This window comes from Hyaena hyaena, unplaced genomic scaffold (assembly GCF_003009895.1).
Source record: "Hyaena hyaena isolate Hyena2069 unplaced genomic scaffold, ASM300989v1 scaffold_73, whole genome shotgun sequence".
Lineage (NCBI taxonomy): Eukaryota > Metazoa > Chordata > Mammalia > Carnivora > Hyaenidae > Hyaena > Hyaena hyaena.
Window position 1 is genome coordinate 1,615,404 of NW_024080705.1, and position 17,706 is coordinate 1,633,109.

The window sequence follows — 17,706 nt, forward strand, 5'->3', positions numbered from 1 at the left end:
TGAGGCCAATTGATAACCCTACAATGGCCTCTAAGTGTTCAAGTGAAAGGAGGAATCAGCCACACATCTCTCACTTGAAATCAAAAGCTAGAAATGACTAAGCTTAGTGAGGAAGGCACAAAGGCGTGTCAAAAGCCAAAATAGGCTGAAAGCTAGGCCTCTTGCACCAAACAGCCGAGTAGTAAAGGGCAAGTTCTTGAAGGAAGTGAAAAGTGGTACTCAGTGAACACACGAATGATAAGAAAACAAAATCGCTTTATACCCATATGGACAAAGTTTGAGTGGTCTGGATAGAAGATGAAACCAGACTCAACATTCTCTTAAGCTGAAACCTAATCCAGAGCAATGCCCTAATTCTCTTCAGTTCTATGAAGGCTGAAAGAGATGAAGAAGCTACAGAAGAAAAGTTTGAAGCTACCAGAGGTTGATTCATGAGGTTTAAGGGAAGAAGCCTTCTCCATAACGTGAAAGTGCAAGGTAAGGCAGCAAGTGCTGGTATAGAAGCTGCAGCAGGTTTTTCAGAAGATCCAGCTAAGATCATTTATGAAGGTCAATAACAAATTTCCAGTATAGACAAAACAGCCCGTTGGAAGAAGACGCCATCTAGGACTTTCATAGCTAAAGACAAGCCAGTGCCTGGCTTCAAAGCTTCAAAGCACTGATTGACTCTCTTGCTAAAGGCCAGTGGAGCTGGTGACTTTTAAGTTGAGCCAGGGCTCATTTACCATTCCAAAAATCCTAGGGCCCTTAAGAATCATGTTAAATCTACTCTGTCTATGCTCTAAAGAATGGAACAAAGCCTGGATGACGGCACATCTGTTGACAACATGGTTTATGGAACATTTTAAGATCACTGATGAGAACTACTGCTTAGAAAAAAAGATTTCTTTCAAACTGTTACTGTTCATTGACTGTGCACCCAAGAGCTCTGAAGGAGAAGTACAAGGAGATTAAGGTTATTTTCATGCCTGCAAAATGGCAACATCCATTCCACAGTCCTGGGTCTGGGAGTCATTGAGACTTGCAAGTCTTATTATTTAAAGAAATATATTTCCTAGTATCTATATTTCTGTCATACATAGTGATTTCTCTGATGAATCTGGGCAGAGTAAATGGAAAAGGTTTGGGAAAGGATTTACCATTCTAGGTTCCATTAAGAACATTTGTGATTCTGGGGCGCCTGGGTGGCTTAGTCGGTTAAGCGTCCGACTTTCGCTTAGGTCATGATCTCGCGGTTCATGGGTTCGAGCCCTGCGTCAGGCTCTGTGCTAACTGCCAGCTCGGAGCCTGGAGCCTGTTTCAGTCTGTGACTCCCTCTCTCTCTGACCCTCCCCTGCTCACGCTGTCTCTCTCTCTCTCTCTCTCCTAGAAAAAAAAAAAAAAAAAAAAATTTGTGATTCATGGGAAGTGGTCAAATAACATGAACAGGAATGTGGCAGAAGTTGATTCCAGCCTTCATGGATGACTTCATGGGGTTCAAGGCTTGAGTGGAGGAAGTAACTGCTGATGTGGTGGAAATAGCAAGAGAACTAGAATTAGAAGTAGAGACTGAAAGGGGTGTCTGGGTAGCTCAGTCGGTTCAGCTCAAGTCATGAACTTGTGGTTTGTGAGTTCAAGCCCCGTGTCAGCTCAGAGCCTGGAGCCTGCTTTGGATTCTGTGTTTCCCTTCCTCTCTGTCCCTCTTCCTCTTGCACTGTGTCTCTCACTCAAAAATAAACAAAGATTAAAAATAAAATTTTAAAGAAGTGGAGACTGAAAAAAAAAGTGGAGCCTGAAGATGTGACTGCATGGCTGCAACATCATGATAAAGCTGAACAGATAAGGGGTTGCCCTTTATGGACGAGCAAAGAAAATGGTTTCTGGAGACAGAATCTACTCCTGGTGAGGATGCTTGAAATGACAGCAAAGCTTTTGGAATATTATATAAACTTAGCTGATAAAGCAGGTGCAGGGTTCGAGAGGATTGACTCCAATTTTGAAAGAAGTTCTACTGTGGACAAAATGCTATCCATCAGCATCACAGGCTACAGAGAAATCACCCATGGAAGGAAGAGTCAATCAATGTGGAAACCTCAATGCTGTCTTATTTTAAAAAATTGCTGGAGTCACCCCAGCCTTCAGCAACCACCACCCTGATGAGTCAGCAGCCATCAACATCAAGACACGTCGCTCCACTAACAAAAAGATTATGACTCACTGAGAGATGATGGTTAGCATTTTTTAGCAATAAAGTATTTTTAAATTGAGGTATGTCCATTGGTTTTTTAATACATAATGCTATAGCGTACTTAATAGACTACAGTAGAGCGTAAATATAACTTTTATATGGAATGGGAAACGAAAACATTCGTTTGACTCACTTTATTGCAAGACTCCCTTTATTGTGGTTGTCCGGAGCTGACCTGCAATGTCTCTAAGGTATGCCCAGATGCTGCGAAGGTAGCCCATTTGTTTTCACATGTAGCCTTTAATTAATCATCCTTGGGGGTTCCTGGGTGGCTCAATCGGTTAAGCGTCTGACTTCAGCTCAGGTCATGAACTCATGGTTCGTGAGTTTGAGTCCCGCATCGGGCTCTGTGACGACAGCTCAGAGCCTGGAGCCTGCTTTGGATTCTGTGTCTCCCTCTCTCTCTGCCCCTCCCCTGCTCACACTCTCTCTCTCTCAAAAATAAATAAACATTAAAAATTTTAAAAACAAATGAATCATCCTTGGTCTTTCATGGTCTGTTTTAAAATTATAATTGCTTCTAGCAATAGCCATCCAATACTATTGTCTTTATAATTACCACTTCCTCCTATTTCTCGATGCCCAGTACACTACGCCCTAGCACCCACAGGTCATCATCAGTGAAAGCTTTAATAATTCCAGTGCTGTCCTGTCCCTGTGCTGCATCTCTGGCCAGAGACGGGGTCCTCATTGCCAGTCAGGCAGCAGGTGATCTAGGCCCCAACTCCCATTTCAGCGTCTGCTTTCTACTGCTCCTGGCACCAACTGTCACCAGCTGGACCCTCCATGTAGCGATGCAGAAAGTTGCTAAGGGAGCACTCTCAGGATAGATACCCGAAAGGAGGGTGGAGGGATGCAAGACTAAATAAAGGAAGAACAGGATTCATGACGATGCTGACAATCTTTTCAGAACTCAGGGGAACTGAGATGGGAACAGCCCTCAGGAAGAAGAGGTGCTTGGACAAGAATAAACTCGCCCTACCACAGTTGTTTTCTTCATCTGCTCGTTACTAGGATTTGATTACAAAATTAGCTCTGTAAAATAATCTTACTGATATTTTGTTGGTAAGACTTCTAGAAACATCCGAGCACACATGATTATTTCTTAATTTATCTATTACAACAGGAGATCCCAAACAGCTTAACTCATTGATTATAGTTCTGCTTTAATAGAGTAACATTTGAAAATACACCAATATCTAGGGGAAAAAAAAAAAAGGAAAGCAGTAGGAAGTATTGGGAGCACAGTTGTGCTTTAGTTCGGGTCTAATTGTAACAGCAAAGGTACTGTCTCAGCAAACACCACCCACCAGCTCTCCCAGCACATCCAGTGGTAACATGGGAGCAGATACTTCACAGGGGACTTGTCAATTACCCACCCTATAAATTCACCCAGTGTCTCATCTGGATTTTTCATAAGAAAAGAGGCGGATCTATAATTCACAATCAGTGTCAGGTTTCTGAAGACTTGGGTGTGAAATATTACCTGTCAATTTGCTTCTCAGACTGAATTTTTTAAAAACAGGTTAACTTATCCTTTAAAGCAATTTTCTAGACGTAGGCAGTCTAGGTAATTTCATAGTGATGTTGGTTGAATATGATACAAATGGAATGCAGGTATTTTCCAGGACAATAGAATAGATGAAGGAAGCTTGAAGAATTCGTGAAGAAAAAAGGTCTAAGCTTTTCGTTCAGATGTTTCTAAGTTTCTATAAAACTTTTTTATTCCAGAATTGATCATTTAACTCTGGTACATAAAACATACTGAATTCATTGCCTGGCACCAAAATGGGAAACCCTCTCTTTTACATAATGAAATCCTCTTCTGGTCCATCTTGGCCCAAGTCCTGGTTGTCTGAGGGCAGATTTCTCTGGAGAGGCCTAAAGTTGTAATAAAAAGCATTGTTTTCATCTACTGGTTGGTATTCCTGTTCAATTTCAGTGAGGAAGCCACTTCCAGAGCCACTTCCGGAGCCGGAGCCGGAGCCGGAGCCGGAGCCGGAGCCAGAGCCAGATCCAAAATAGTCCTCAGAAAGAGGGAAGACATCATTCAAGTTCTGGGATCCTGACATTCTGAAGTAAGACAGAAAAATGGGAAAAGGAAACAACAACAGTAAAATTTGAGACCTAAGAAAGGTAATCATAATACATTTGTAAGACAGAAAATTAATGCAGCCACCAAGGTGCTCAAATTAAAAGTTAAACATTTCCCAGTTATTCAATACTTTAAATAAAAAAAAAAATCAATCAGACCTTTCTACATGTTTGCCTAGACTTAACTCACTGCATTTATCAATCAACACGTACACATTGCAGACTCATGGAAGCAATGCTAATTTTCTTATGACTAGCATAGCAATCCTATATTTGGTAAATTAAGAGGTCATTTATTTTAAAAAAAGATCTCTTTTCCCATTTTATTCCGTTAAAGAAAGCACAAACAAGTAAGTCAGCCTAGATAGATGACATTTTCCCCAAATTTAAAATTTCTACAAAACTTCTAATAATTCACAGTGCTTCAACACAACTTCTTAAGAAATTCTTTGCAGTAAGTTAAGCATTATGTTTGCTACCATATTAACATTCAATTTCCTCTCAAACAGTAAATGTATTAGGGCGCCTGAGTGGCTCAGTAGGTGAAGTGTCTTGATTTTGATTTGACTCTTGATTTTGGCTCAGGTCACGATTTCACGGTTCGTGAGATCAAGCTCTGCATCGGTCCCAGTGCTGACAGCACAGAGCCTGCTTGGGATTCTCTCTGTCCCACTCTCTCTGCCACTTCCCCACTTGTGTTCTCTTCTCTTTCTGCCTCAAAATAAATAAGTAAACTTAAAAAAAAATGTAAATACATTCATTCAGCTGGGTTCAGTTTGGTGGTTTAGAAGTCCACTCAGCACCAAAAGACCAGAGCCATGTTGATACTACCCCTCAGTGGTGCAACAACACAACTAAATATCAGAGACAAAAAATGCATTTCATAGTCTATGGGTCATTTTTTCCATGAAGATAATGAACCACAGGCCATGCAACAGATTAGAGTGTCATGCATGCATGCCTTCAGTAAATATTGAACATCTGATCCCTATTCTAAGTGCCTAGGAAAGAATGGGGACAAACAGATTAGGTCCCTCCTCAAGAAATTCATAACTTATTGGGGAAGACAGACAATGAAAAGTGAATAAATCAGGAAACTAAGGTGATGCTAAATGCTATGCAGAGAAGTGAAATAGACTAATGCACGAGAGGGTGACCAGGTAGCTAGTTTAGACTGTGGGATCAGGAAAAAGGGATCAGAACCGGAAACAGAGAAAGCACATGCACGAGCACAAACACACACACACACACACACACACACACACACACACACAATATCAAAGCATGGAACGATGAGGTCACCTAAGGAAAGCATGCAGATAGAGAAGAGGCCCAGCACGCAGTCAGGGCCACACCAACACCTTAAATATTGAACAGAGGAGAAAGAACAGTCAAGGAAGTAGAAGAAAACTCAAGATAAGGTGGGGCCATGGAAGTCCAGAGAAGAAAGTATTTCCAGGGTAGGGGGTGAGGGTTAACTGTTTTGAAGGCAATTAAGAAGTTGAGAAAGCCAAACAGAGAAATAAACAGTGGATGTGTTAGCCAGGAGTAACTGGGACTTTAACAAGCATTCTGAGAGGAAGGTAGGAATAAACGGAAGTCCAAACAGAAGGGATAGAGGGATGGGGAGACAGGAAGCATCCTTTCCAGTAAGTGTTGCCATGAAGAGGAGCAGAGAACAGGGCAACAGCTGGACAGGGCGGCGAGTCAAAGAAGGGATTCTGGCTAACCGCCCGAGATGCAAGAGAAGGAGAACGTCCGCATACTGACAACAAAACGCTGGTCTCAGAGGAGTAACTGCAGACCGTAAGTCCTAGAAAAGGCGTGTAGAAATAGGATCCCCAGAACAAGGAGGAGTGGCCCTAAAAGGTGCCATAGTCCAATCAGGAAACTCATCTAAATATTTAACGCAGGAAACTACTTAGCATGTGTGATGGAAGAGAAGCGAAACCAGAAAGGGGCTAGTGAGGAAAACCCAGAGATGGGAGAAAAAGATACTTCTCTCCCTGGGCTAAAGGGACAGTGGGAGGAAGTGGGGTTACTTGAGCCCAATTACTAGGGGCGTCTGGTGGGAGCTGAAGTCATGGAGGACACACAGTCCCGCCAGGGGTGCCACTCAAGGCAGGGACTGAGGAGAAGAAACATCCTGGTCTCTCCCTGCCTCGCGTGCTCTCTGGTCTCCCTTCTGTGCCTTCCACTGTCCGAACTGAGCCGCAGAGCAGGGAGCCTGGGAGATGCAGACCACGGGATGAGCGCTCACCCCCTACTCAGTACAGAGAAGGAATCGGAAAGGAGAAAGAACGGAGAGGAGGGCAGATGGGCCCAGGACTAACACAGAGGCAAGGACTGTTCACTCATAAGTGTCGGGAGTGTCAGAGTGAGATGGGAGATTTCCCAGCTGAGGAAAGATCATAGAGAGGAAAAGATGTAAGATAGTCGTTTTAGAGAACTTGGGTTATTCGTCTAACATTTTAGATTTAAATGAATTACTGTGGAAACTCCGGAGTAAAAAATAACGGAGGATGCTACAAAATCAATGTCAAGCTTAATGCCGTGGACTCAAAGTAGAGGCGCATGAGCAGGATTGCAGAGCAGCATTTTGAGGATGGGGACAGTGATGATGTAATCTCCTAAGCAAAGAGTGCCAGCAACGAAGAGGGTCACCAGGACCCCTGGGGTGATGATGGCCTCACCTGATTTGGGCATGATGACTTCCTGGCTTTTTAAAAAATATTTTTAAAATGTTCTATTTATTTGAGAGAGAGAGAGAGAGTATGAGCAGGGGAGGGTCAGAGAGAGAGGGAGATACAGAATCTAAAGCAGGCTCCAGGCTCTGAGCTGTCAGCACAGAGCCCAACGCGGGGTTTGAACCCATGAACCATGAGCTCATGACCTGAACCGAAGTTGGACACTTAACTGACTGAGCCACCTAGGCGCCCCTCCCCAGCTTTGAAGAGAGTAATTTTCTAGGATTAATCTTCAAAATCTAAAGATTAAAGCTTTATGATAATCCTTTTCATAATACATTTTTTGCCACATGTTATAGGACTTTGATATTCACTGAAACAATGGATTCTAGGACAATTCCATTTTTTTTACTTATGAATTCCTATTGGATCTTTTTTGCAAGTTTAAAGTAGGCTTTATTTCATCAAGAAGAGGTTTGGCTTTGGCTTCGATAAACCATGGCCATTTATTCTTCCTTTCCCTAATTTCTTTTTTCAACACTACTATTTAATCTCTGAACATTTTTATCACCCCTCAAAACTCTCATGCCTATTAGCAATCATTCTGTATTCCTCCCTCTCCTTCAGCCTCCAGTGACCACTCATTCATTTTCCACCTCTATAGATCTGCCTATTCTGGACATTTCATATGAATAGAATTGTGTAATATATGGTTTTTCGTGTCTGGTTTCTTTCACTTTGCATAATGTTTTCAGGATTCATCTACGTGATCACATACTTTGTCCCTTCTGTTGGCCAAATAATAGTCCACTCTAGGGATATCCTGCATTTTGCTTATGCACGCAGTTGACAGACTCCTACTGGATTTTAATGCATAACCTGCTCTATTTACATAAATAGAATAATGCTCAATCATTTCTGATACTTGTTGGTGAAAAGTGGTCGATTTTTGTCTCTGCTGCCACAAAAAGACCTTGCCAAAGTACGGATGAATCGTGCACTCTTGCACATCTCACATGCCAGCAAATACAGTAGACAGCTTTACCATGTGCTGTGCGGTGGAAACCAAGCTACCAAGGTGAGAGCCTGAAGGAAAACACATTGGACAGCCCTCCCTTCTCCAACCCAAGATCTCAGTGCGACTTGGTGACAGTAAAATCAGAGGAAGTTCACTTACGAAGAAGCGTCGGTCCTTGGAGGGAAGATTCTGTTGGTTTCGTCTGGGAGTAGGTTGAATACTGGTCCTTTTTCATCAATGCAGTTTGCAGAATTACTGTCAGGACTGCAGCGGACCCACTGGTACCTGGCCAGCCGCACTGGGGAACCTGCCCCCAAAAAAGAACCCACGTGGTTACTAAGTATCTCTTATACCCCTTCTCATCACTCTGTGCAAAGAAATTGTTGATTAAATGAATTCTAAATTTGGTAGAAGGTAAGGTGTGGGCAGGTTTTATGACCATAAATGTAACAGGAGCCCCCACCACGTGCCAGCCTGTTAAATACATTGTCCTCCCAACTCCCCCACAAAGTAGCCCAGAGTTTAAGGTTACAATAGGCTTGGGCAATCAGTGGCCTGGAGGAAAGTCTTCAGTTCTGCTACTGGTGATCGGGAAATCTTCACTTCCCTGAGCCCCCAGTGTGACATGAAGGTATGAACAGTGTCGCTTTTTTCATAAGCTGGTCCCCCAAATTAACTGAGAAATGCACGTAAAGACGTTAACATACTGCCAGGAACACGACAAACACTTGGTAGCGTTAACTATTTTATTTTTGTACTATCATCTCCACTTTGTGCAAAGGGAAACCGAGGCCACACAGGTATTGAAGGACCCAGGATTCAGACCCATATCTGACCCCCAAAGCCTGCCGCTTCTTTAAAGATGAGTGAAATCACTTTCAGAAAGATTAAGGAATACACCGAGTAGTACCGAAGACATTACAGGGCCCCAGTTCTTTAGGGCCATTTGGTGTTCTTAGGAATAGAAAGTAAATAAAAACTTGGCCTCTTTCTTTGCCCTCAGATCCAGGCAGAGATTTCAGAAGAACCAGGCTCCTCTACTCACAGAGGGACAGACGGGTTGGGACACCCTAGTATGGTACCGCTTCTGTTGAGTTTAGTTTCTGCACAAAAGTCTCCAAATCTGGTGTTAGGAGATCATACAGAAGATCCCTTATTAATTCATGACATAAACTGTTCATTCTTCAATTTAGCACGAATGGAAGCCTGGTGGTGAGAAGTACTTCCCCATACTTCAAAAGGTTCATCCCCTCCCCACCCAGAGCCCATGCTCTATTCACACAAGTGCAACCAATAATCACCTAGCAAGAAAGGGCATGTCTAGAATTCTTGAAAAGCAGGAAAAGTGGTTTTAAAACCCAGCACATTGTTGTCTGTACAGATCAGAGTGGAAATGATAACTGTTTCAGAAAACAAAACACCCGGTGCTATGGACAATCACAGCAGCATTTTTTTTTTTTTTTTTTTTTTGGAAAAAGGATGGAAAAGTACATGTCAAGAAAAAAGCTATTATAAGAATGAGGCAGGGGCGCCTGGGGGGCTCACTTGGTTAAGCGCCCCACTCTTGGTTTCAGCTCAGGTCATGTCTCGTGGTTCGTTGGTTTGAGCCCTGCCTTGAGCTCTGCGCAGCCAGTGCGGAGCCTGCTTGGGATTCTCTCTCTCTCCTCTCTTTCTGTCCCTTCCCTGGTTGCTCTCTCTCTCAAAATAAATAAATAAACTTAAAAAAACAATAATAATAAAAGAACGAGGCAACTCTCTGGACACTGATATAGATTCTCCAAGGTAGATTATTAAGTTAAAAAAAAAAGTAAGGAACACTGTGCACTGTGTTAACATTTGTGTGTGTTTTTAAGAATATATTTACATATATGCTTGCATATATATATCTTGAACCTCTGAAAAGTTACACAACAAACTGATTGCCTTTGTCGAGGGGATTCATAGGCAGAAGACAGAGGAAGCAAGGATCCTGATTGCCCTTCCTTCTCTTGACACACTCCTGCAAGCTCCCTACAGCCATTCATCTGCTTCTTGTCATCATAAGTTAGTTTAGGGATGCCTGGGTGATTCAGCTGGTTACGGGTCTGACTCTTGATTTTGGCTCAGGTCATGATCTCACAGTTCCTAAGTTAGAGCCCCATGTCAGGCTGTGTGCTGACAGCATGGAGTCCGCTTGGGATTCTCTCTCTCCCTCTCTCTCTCTGCCCTTCCTCTGCTCTCTCGCTCTCTCTCTCAAAAATAAATAAACAGACTTAAAAAATAGTTTACATCTTCTAGAATTTTACATAAATGGACTCATATAGCAATCTGACAGAGGGTTTCCAGACATTGTTTTAATCCAGAGACTAACTGAGAGGTGTCTCTACCTTTCACAGTACTCTCTTCTAGAAATGGACAATCTGTTGAGATATTCCTTATCTCTAGGCTGCTTTGGTTGCAATTTTTAAAAATAACATTTACATTAGAAAAGAAATATGTGCTCATTATAGGAAGTTTTGAAAAATGTATTAAACAAAAAAAAAGAAAAGAAAAGAAAAAAAATTACCCCTCATCCCATTACCCAGCATCCCCAGAGGTCGTGAACTTTGGAGTTTTGGGGTCACCCCCAATATCTGTTTCTAGGAGAGTATGCACAAACTATGTCCTGTTCTCTGAAAGCAACTATCAGAGGTTGAAATGTGGAGCTTCTACCAAAGTCAAGTTCACTTTACCTCTTAATAGGATGGCCAAGGACTCTGTTCTTAAAAGATGGCAGAACCACAGACCTTTTTCAAAATGTCCTTTCTTTATGATTCTCTATTATGTCTATCTGTACTCAACTTTGTCCTAGCTAATACCTCTGATTAACCAAGTTATTACTTCATTAATACATATGATACATATTTTATATCTATAGATAGATATATAGATATGTAAAATATAATGTATTAAAAAATACATGAAGCTGTTCACCTTAGTATTATTTAAACTAGGAAAACGGGAAATAACTCAATCAAAGCAATTAAAAATACTCATGAATAGGCATTCATATGAGGGAATATTGACCAAAAAGTAAAAAAGTAGTGTTTATAGAAAAGACTATGTAATATAATAGGAAAATCTATATTTAAAAATGAGTAAAAAAAGTAGAATACCACTCTGCATAATAGTTGTTAATGCAATCACATAAACAGATATTAGGGGGAAATTTGAGAAAATCCACAAAAATATAGCAATAGACTCTTTGGTGATTTTTTTCTCATTTTGTTTAATAAATTGTTATAAGTAACAGTATTCCTTTAAAAAATAAAAGACACTAATGTAGAAGTAAATATGCTCTCACTGGTTTCTTTCTTTCTTTCTTTCTTTCTTTCTTTCTTTCTTTCTTTCTTTCTTTCTTTCTTACCTTTGGAACTATTATCACAATTTTCCCTGTGGTTCCTGAATATCGCTAACTGTATCTGGCTTGGGACAGCTAGTCATCCAAAATAGGTTAGTTCTGTCACTGCCTGGAGACTGGAGGTAAAGTAGCAAGATAACACCCAATGCCCCTTATTAGTTGTGTGACCTTGACCAACTTACTTAACCTCTGGGTAGCTCAATTTCTTCATCCATAATGAGGACAGTAATAGATCCAAAAATAAGATATAAATGTTAGGTTCTTAGAATAATACCTAGCATCATGGTCAGAGCCCCTTAAACGTTAGTTTCTCTGATGAGGAGGAGACCACAATGACCAATCTCTGCTAGTGGGCAGCTTATAAAGGCATCGGAACTTAAATACTCATTCTGCCATTTAGTATCTGTCTGATTCTCAATTTCTCATCTTTCAAAGATGAATAATAGTATCCCAAAGAGCTCCTGTCCAGTGAGATAAAAGTATGTAAAACATCTAGCACAAATCTTTGCACATGGATTTAGTATGTTTTATCTTTCTTTCTCCTCTGATTCTTTCCTCAAGCAGCATAAGGTTGACCTCCAGTTGCTACTTAGAAGCCCTGCATTGTAGGTTGGATGAAAATCCAACATCTCCAGCAGAGGGCGATGTCTTCACACTCCATGCTGTCTAGACCAGCGCTACTCAAAAGTGTTAAGACAACCAAGTATGGCATTTACTTTCTTTTTTTTTTTTAATTTTTTAATGTTTATTTGTATTTGAGAGAGACAGAGACAGAGCGCGAGCGGGGGAGAGGCAGAGAGACGACAGAGACAGAATCTGAAGCAGGCTCCAGGCTCTGAGCTGTCAGCACAGAGCCTGACCCGGGGCTCGAACTCACAAGATCCCGACCTGAGCTGAAGTCCCACGCTTAACCACCTGAGCCACCCAGGTGCCCCACATATGGAATTTTCAATGTTAAAGCAGCTATATTTTTAAAAGTAGAAAGAAACAAGTGACACTAATTTCAATACATTTCATTTAACCAATGTATTCAGATATTTCCATTTAACATATAAACAATATAAAAGTTATTAACGAATATTTTACGTTTTTCTTTTCATGTAAGTCCAGGTGCATATTTTTGCACTACCAGCACATTTCAGTTTGGATTCGCCCCATTTCAAGTTCTCAGGGGCCTTCATTTTGGACAGTGTAGGTATAGGCATTCTCCTTCACATGCAGCTAATGTGCTAACTACCAAGCTGAGGGAATGTTTGCATAGATAGGAAGTTAAACAGAAAACTAAAACTAAAACTTTATGAGGAAGCATCCAGGCGAAAGACCCTATCTTTTCACTGGCATAATACAGCTTTGGTAAACTCATGAAAACAAATTCTAAAATACAAAACTCCCCCCCACCAGAATTCAGAGTCTCAGCTTTTAAAATTTATAGAGGGGCTTCTTGAGGTGCCTGGCTAACTCAGTGGGTAGAACACATGGCTTCTGATCTCAGGGTTGTAAGTTCGGGCCACACGTTGGATGTAGGGATTACTTTAAAATAAAAAAAGAAGAGTGGTTTCTTTGAGGGAGGTTGATAAATATGTTCTAAAATTGACTATGATGGTAGTTGCATATATCTGTAAATATAATTTAAAAACTTTGAATGGTACACTTTAAATGGATGAACTGTATAGTATGTGAGTGCTATTTCAATAAAGCTGTTTAAAAACTTATAAAGAAATCAAAGGTAGAAGTCACCTCCCAGAAAAGTTTGTCTAATTAGGGACTGATAATTTTCAGTTGGATTAAAATAAAGAACTATATAAAGACACAGTGTTCCTGACATATCTATTGAAGGGTGTTGGCAGGATGTGAATCCAACAGTTCAAGCCCCGATGTTGTGGGAATATCCTGACTCTTATCTTGCTTGGGAGAAATGCCTTATCATGACTGATTACTGTAATTGAAAAAAATGAAAGAGAGAATGCTAGTGGACACAAGGGTTATCTTCCTCAAAGTCCCCACCTACTGGATCTGCTGGTGAATTTTGTGGTGGATTCCAGGGAAAAGAATAGTAAATTACTTAGAATCCTTTTCCTCACGGCTCCCCACTCCCACATACACACAGAGTCACTAGTTCCGCTTTACCAAAATGCTTTCTGTGGATGAACGTTACCCCAGTAATCTCCCTGCATCTTTTTATATGGTAGTACCTACCAATTTTTCCCCAACATCATAATTTGCCAGTTTCCTATTCTTAATGGAGATCTGCTGCAGGTGTGTTAGAGAAACCTAAGCAGAAACTGCCATGTGGAGGGTTTAAAAAAAAAAAAAAAAAAAGACTGTTTTGTTCATTGTTTTGGTAGTATGGAAACAGACCTCACTAGGAGCTGCTTCCTACGAGACAATCAATTCCACAAAATAGATAAGGTTCCCCCACTCTTGCACGGTTTGACAAGCTGTAAATGCTCCAAGTTTACTTTCAATTTCTCCCTCTCTATACCTCAGTTCGCTGGTAAACTTAATAGCAAGTTTACTATAGTCAAAACAAGGTTTTTTGTTTTAAATAAAGAAAATCTCGAGGCACCTGTCCGGCCTAGTCAGTAGAATACCTGACTCTTGATCTCAGGGTTGTAAGTTCAAGTCCCTCATTGGGTGTAGCGATTACTTAAAAATAAAAACTTTTTTTAAATAAAAACTTTAAAAAGAGAGAAGAGAAGAGAAGAGAAGAGAAGAGAAGAGAAGAGAAGAGAAGAGAAGAGAAGAGAAGGGAGGGGAAATTTTCTACCTACAAGACAGTCAAGTTGCAGTAGAAAGTTAACTCTGACCTTGAAATCAGATGGCTGTTTCTGGCCCGAGGCAAGTCTCAAATATTTTGCAATTGGTTAGTCTAAAGAGCAAACGAGCTTTCTTTTCTATAAAGTGGTGTTAATTCCTCTTCACAGGAAATGTGATGATCATTTACTAGAGAATGGGCATGAAATCACTTTACAGTCAAACAACAGCACACACGGGTAGAATCAGTATCTACTATAACCTAAGAGTGTGGAGTGAACACATGATCTGGCCACAACTGCTCATGGATTTTCCATTTTCTCTCTTTGTGAGCATCTTTTAAAAAGAGGGGCAGGGCGCCTGGGTGGCTCAGCAGTTAAGTGTCCAGCTCTTGATTTCAGCTTGGGTCAGCTTGGGTTTGTGAGATGGAGCCCCACCGAATATGGAGTCTGCTTGAGATTCCCTCTCTCCCTCTCTCTCTGCCCCTCCTGCCCCACTCTTTGTCTCAAAATAAATAAATAAACATGAAAAAAAATTGAAAGAGGGGCAATACAAGAGTTTAGGATTCACAGACTTTATCAATAATCAATAATCCCCTGGAGAGCTACATTAAATTGATAGCCACCTGGGTCTCCCATGCATTGCCAAATATCCATTTCTTTGTACCTGATAGACAAGATTTTACATCATGTCTTTACTTGGGTTTAACTCATAATAACTGATAGGGACTGAAGTGTGTCCCCTCAATTTGTATGTTGAAGCCCTAACTCTCAATGCCTCAGAATGGGATTGAATTTGGAGACAGGAACTAAGAAGAGGTAATTAAGGTCAAATGAGGTCATATGGATATACCCTAATCCAGGATGGCTGGTGTCCTTATACGCCAAGGAGATGAGGACACAGACTCACACAGAGGAAGGACCATGTGAAGACACAGAGAGACAGGCATCTACGAGGCAAGGAGAGAGAGGCTTTGGAAAGAAACCCCACTGACATCTTCATCGTTGCTAGAAAAGCCTCCAGCCCAGGGTACTGTGCAGCCTTAGCAAACTAACAGAGTAATCCAAGATGTTTTGAGTATGTTCAGTAAAAGCAAGCCAAAAGCCTAGTTAATTTGATCAGTTCAGTCAAACCTGTGGTTTGAGTAAATGTTTTTTGAAAGATGGGGGCGAAATGCCGTCGAATCACATCTGACATCACGTGGATGTATGGTGAAACCGTACATTGCAGCCCTGAGCCTGTCATCGCTGACACACGCAGCCTCGGGTGGGCCTCTATTCCCCTTCCTATTCAGATGTGGGCACAAACCCTTCATTCCAACATCAAGTGCACTTCTCCTTTGGAAATACCCTAGTTTTTCAGTGCATTCATTCTCTCTTTCTTGGTTCCTTTTCCAACAAAGAGCTAAACCTACCAGGGTTAAATGCTAGTACTTTGTACAATTTCATAATGGTTTCTTCACTTCTTTCTGGTGAATACCTACTACATAAGGAACATTTTTGCTTTCATTCTAGTTTTACCTGCTGAATCTTAGTGGGGAATGTGACATTTGCGGGAAACTCTGAATATGTAAAGACTGACTTAGCTCTTGCAGGGTAGACCCCTCCTCACCCCCCACCAACTGGTCACTTAGATCTGTGCTACAAATATAGACCTTGTTACTCTGGGTCTTGTCACAACACATTAGGGAATTACTTCAACAGGCTGAAGATTTTCCCTAAAAGACCCAAGCCTGTTCCCTACAATCAATAATGTTTTATACTTTAAAAAGTAAACAGTTTGGTAAAAAAGTTTCAGCAACATCGCTTGCTGTTAACTTTCTTCAATAAATGCATAACAAGAAGAAAATAATTTTATAAATTTCCAGTACATGATGAATGTATCTGAGATTCCCTGTATGATTTGATTTCCACCAAAAGTAAAAACATGACCACGAGCTTCACTTTGAAGAAACAAATCCAGGACAGGTATGTCACTAGGAGTCAGTATTTCCTGTACAATTTGGGGAACCTTAAATGTTCATAAATTCTCTCATCTGTTTATCAGGTAGTGACCTTCTGCCTTGTTTAGACATGATCCCTTATTTACCAAAGGAGAAGAAATTGTATCTTTCTTACAAACTGTTCATTTCTGTTTCCTTAATCATTAAGACTTTAAGTTGTTTCAGTCTGACTAAACAACCCTGAATGATAGAGAAGTCTAACAAGAAATTTCCAAATGTAATGTCTCTGAGCAATAGCACAAACACTAAAATTCTTTGGCCTCTTTTTAAAGTCTGAGAGGGTTTGTACTATGTCTAACCATAATTGAATTTTCACTAAGAACCAAGTTTTTTTTTAAAGAAAAGAAAAACAGGCAAATTTACTCAGAGTTTTACAAATATATCATTTCCCACTGTTAGAGTAATTATGACGCCACCATAATATATGAAAACTTGGGACTGATAGAAACCCTTAGGGACAGGCACTCGACGATGCCACCTTCTCCAACAGACACGTGGATCATTTTCTATATTACTTTCTTGAACTTTTAAAGGTTTATAAACTAGGGGCGCCTGCATGGCTCCGTCAGTTAAGCATCGGACACTTGATCTCGACTCAGGTCACGATCTCAGGGTTCGCGGGATGGAGCCTCGCATGGGGCTCTGCGCTGACAGTGCGGAGCCTGCTTGGGATTCTCTCTCCTTCTGTCTCTTTCTGCCTCTCTCTCAATAAAATAAAACATACATAAAAAAATAAAAGGTTATGAACTATACCTTTTCATCCAAAAATAAAGGAGCACGTTTCAATCATTGTGAGAGCTTACGAGGCCACACCTGCCTCAGAATTTCAGTCTTCTTGGTACCAAACTTAACCACACTCACACTGAGGAGTTTAGCCACCCCAGATCTTTTTCCCTTGCATTCTTTCTCCCACAGTACATTCTGTACCTTAAAGTGAATATAATCATTTGTGGGAACCCTGGTGCTTACAAAGATTATGGGGGTTCGCGGGGTGGGCAAGATTCCTGAGTCTTACCTTGAACCGAAGCATCAAAAACCAGGAGGAAGGCAAGAGCCAGGATAAACGTCCTGCCCTGGAGCAGCTGTGGCATCGTGACCAGCTCGCTTCGGTCTCACTGCCTGCGCACCGGCTTCACGATTAGGAAATGTAGCAGGGTGCACTCTGTCCCTTTTAGAAAAAGTTCCAAAACCTCAAACCCTGCCCAGAACACACGTCACAATTTCCTGAACAAATAGAAAGAGATCCACATCAAAACCCAGCAAGATAAAAAAAAAAAAAAGACAGCAAAATACCTATTCATACCCGTTATGAAACTGCACTGAACTCTCCCCAAGTCTGCTTTTTCGAAAGTTTTGTTGTTCGCCACTTGTCTGTTAGAAATTGTTTCCCCACTGAGACAGTAGAATCAGCGTTCAGTGCAGTCTGTTTTTCCTCTCCTCAATTAGCAAGCTGAGCACAAGATTTTTAACATAAAGGGTCCCCCCTGCTCTGCGGATGAGGGGGAGCGGGGCCCTGCCTTTTCCTACTGAGGACCTTCGACATCA

General features: G+C 41.2%; 1 protein-coding gene across 1 annotated transcript; it reads right to left on the minus strand.

The window, feature by feature from the left end:
• Nucleotides 1-3,373: 3,373 nt before the first annotated feature.
• On the minus strand, nt 3,374-17,320 carry SRGN (serglycin). Its single transcript, XM_039233276.1, has 3 exons — nt 17,177-17,320; nt 8,186-8,333; nt 3,374-4,300 (listed from the first exon to the last, which is right to left on the minus strand). The coding sequence occupies exons 1-3, from the start codon at nt 17,250-17,252 to the stop codon at nt 4,033-4,035; spliced, it is 492 nt and encodes a 163-aa protein (XP_039089207.1). The 5' UTR covers nt 17,253-17,320; the 3' UTR covers nt 3,374-4,032.
• Nucleotides 17,321-17,706: the final 386 nt, after the last annotated feature.

What these genes read in the sequence shown, in the direction of transcription:
- SRGN (XM_039233276.1), bottom strand. Translation starts at nt 17,252, where the DNA reads ATGCCACAGCTGCTCCAGGGCAGGACGTTTATCCTGGCTCTTGCCTTC. An exon ending in TTTTGATGCTTCGGTTCAAG is followed by an intron (nt 8,334 to 17,176) that starts GTAAGACTCAGG and finishes TTTTGGGGGCAG; the next exon opens with GTTCCCCAGTGCGGCTGGCC. An exon ending in CCAAGGACCGACGCTTCTTC is followed by an intron (nt 4,301 to 8,185) that starts GTAAGTGAACTT and finishes GTCTTACTTCAG; the next exon opens with AATGTCAGGATCCCAGAACT.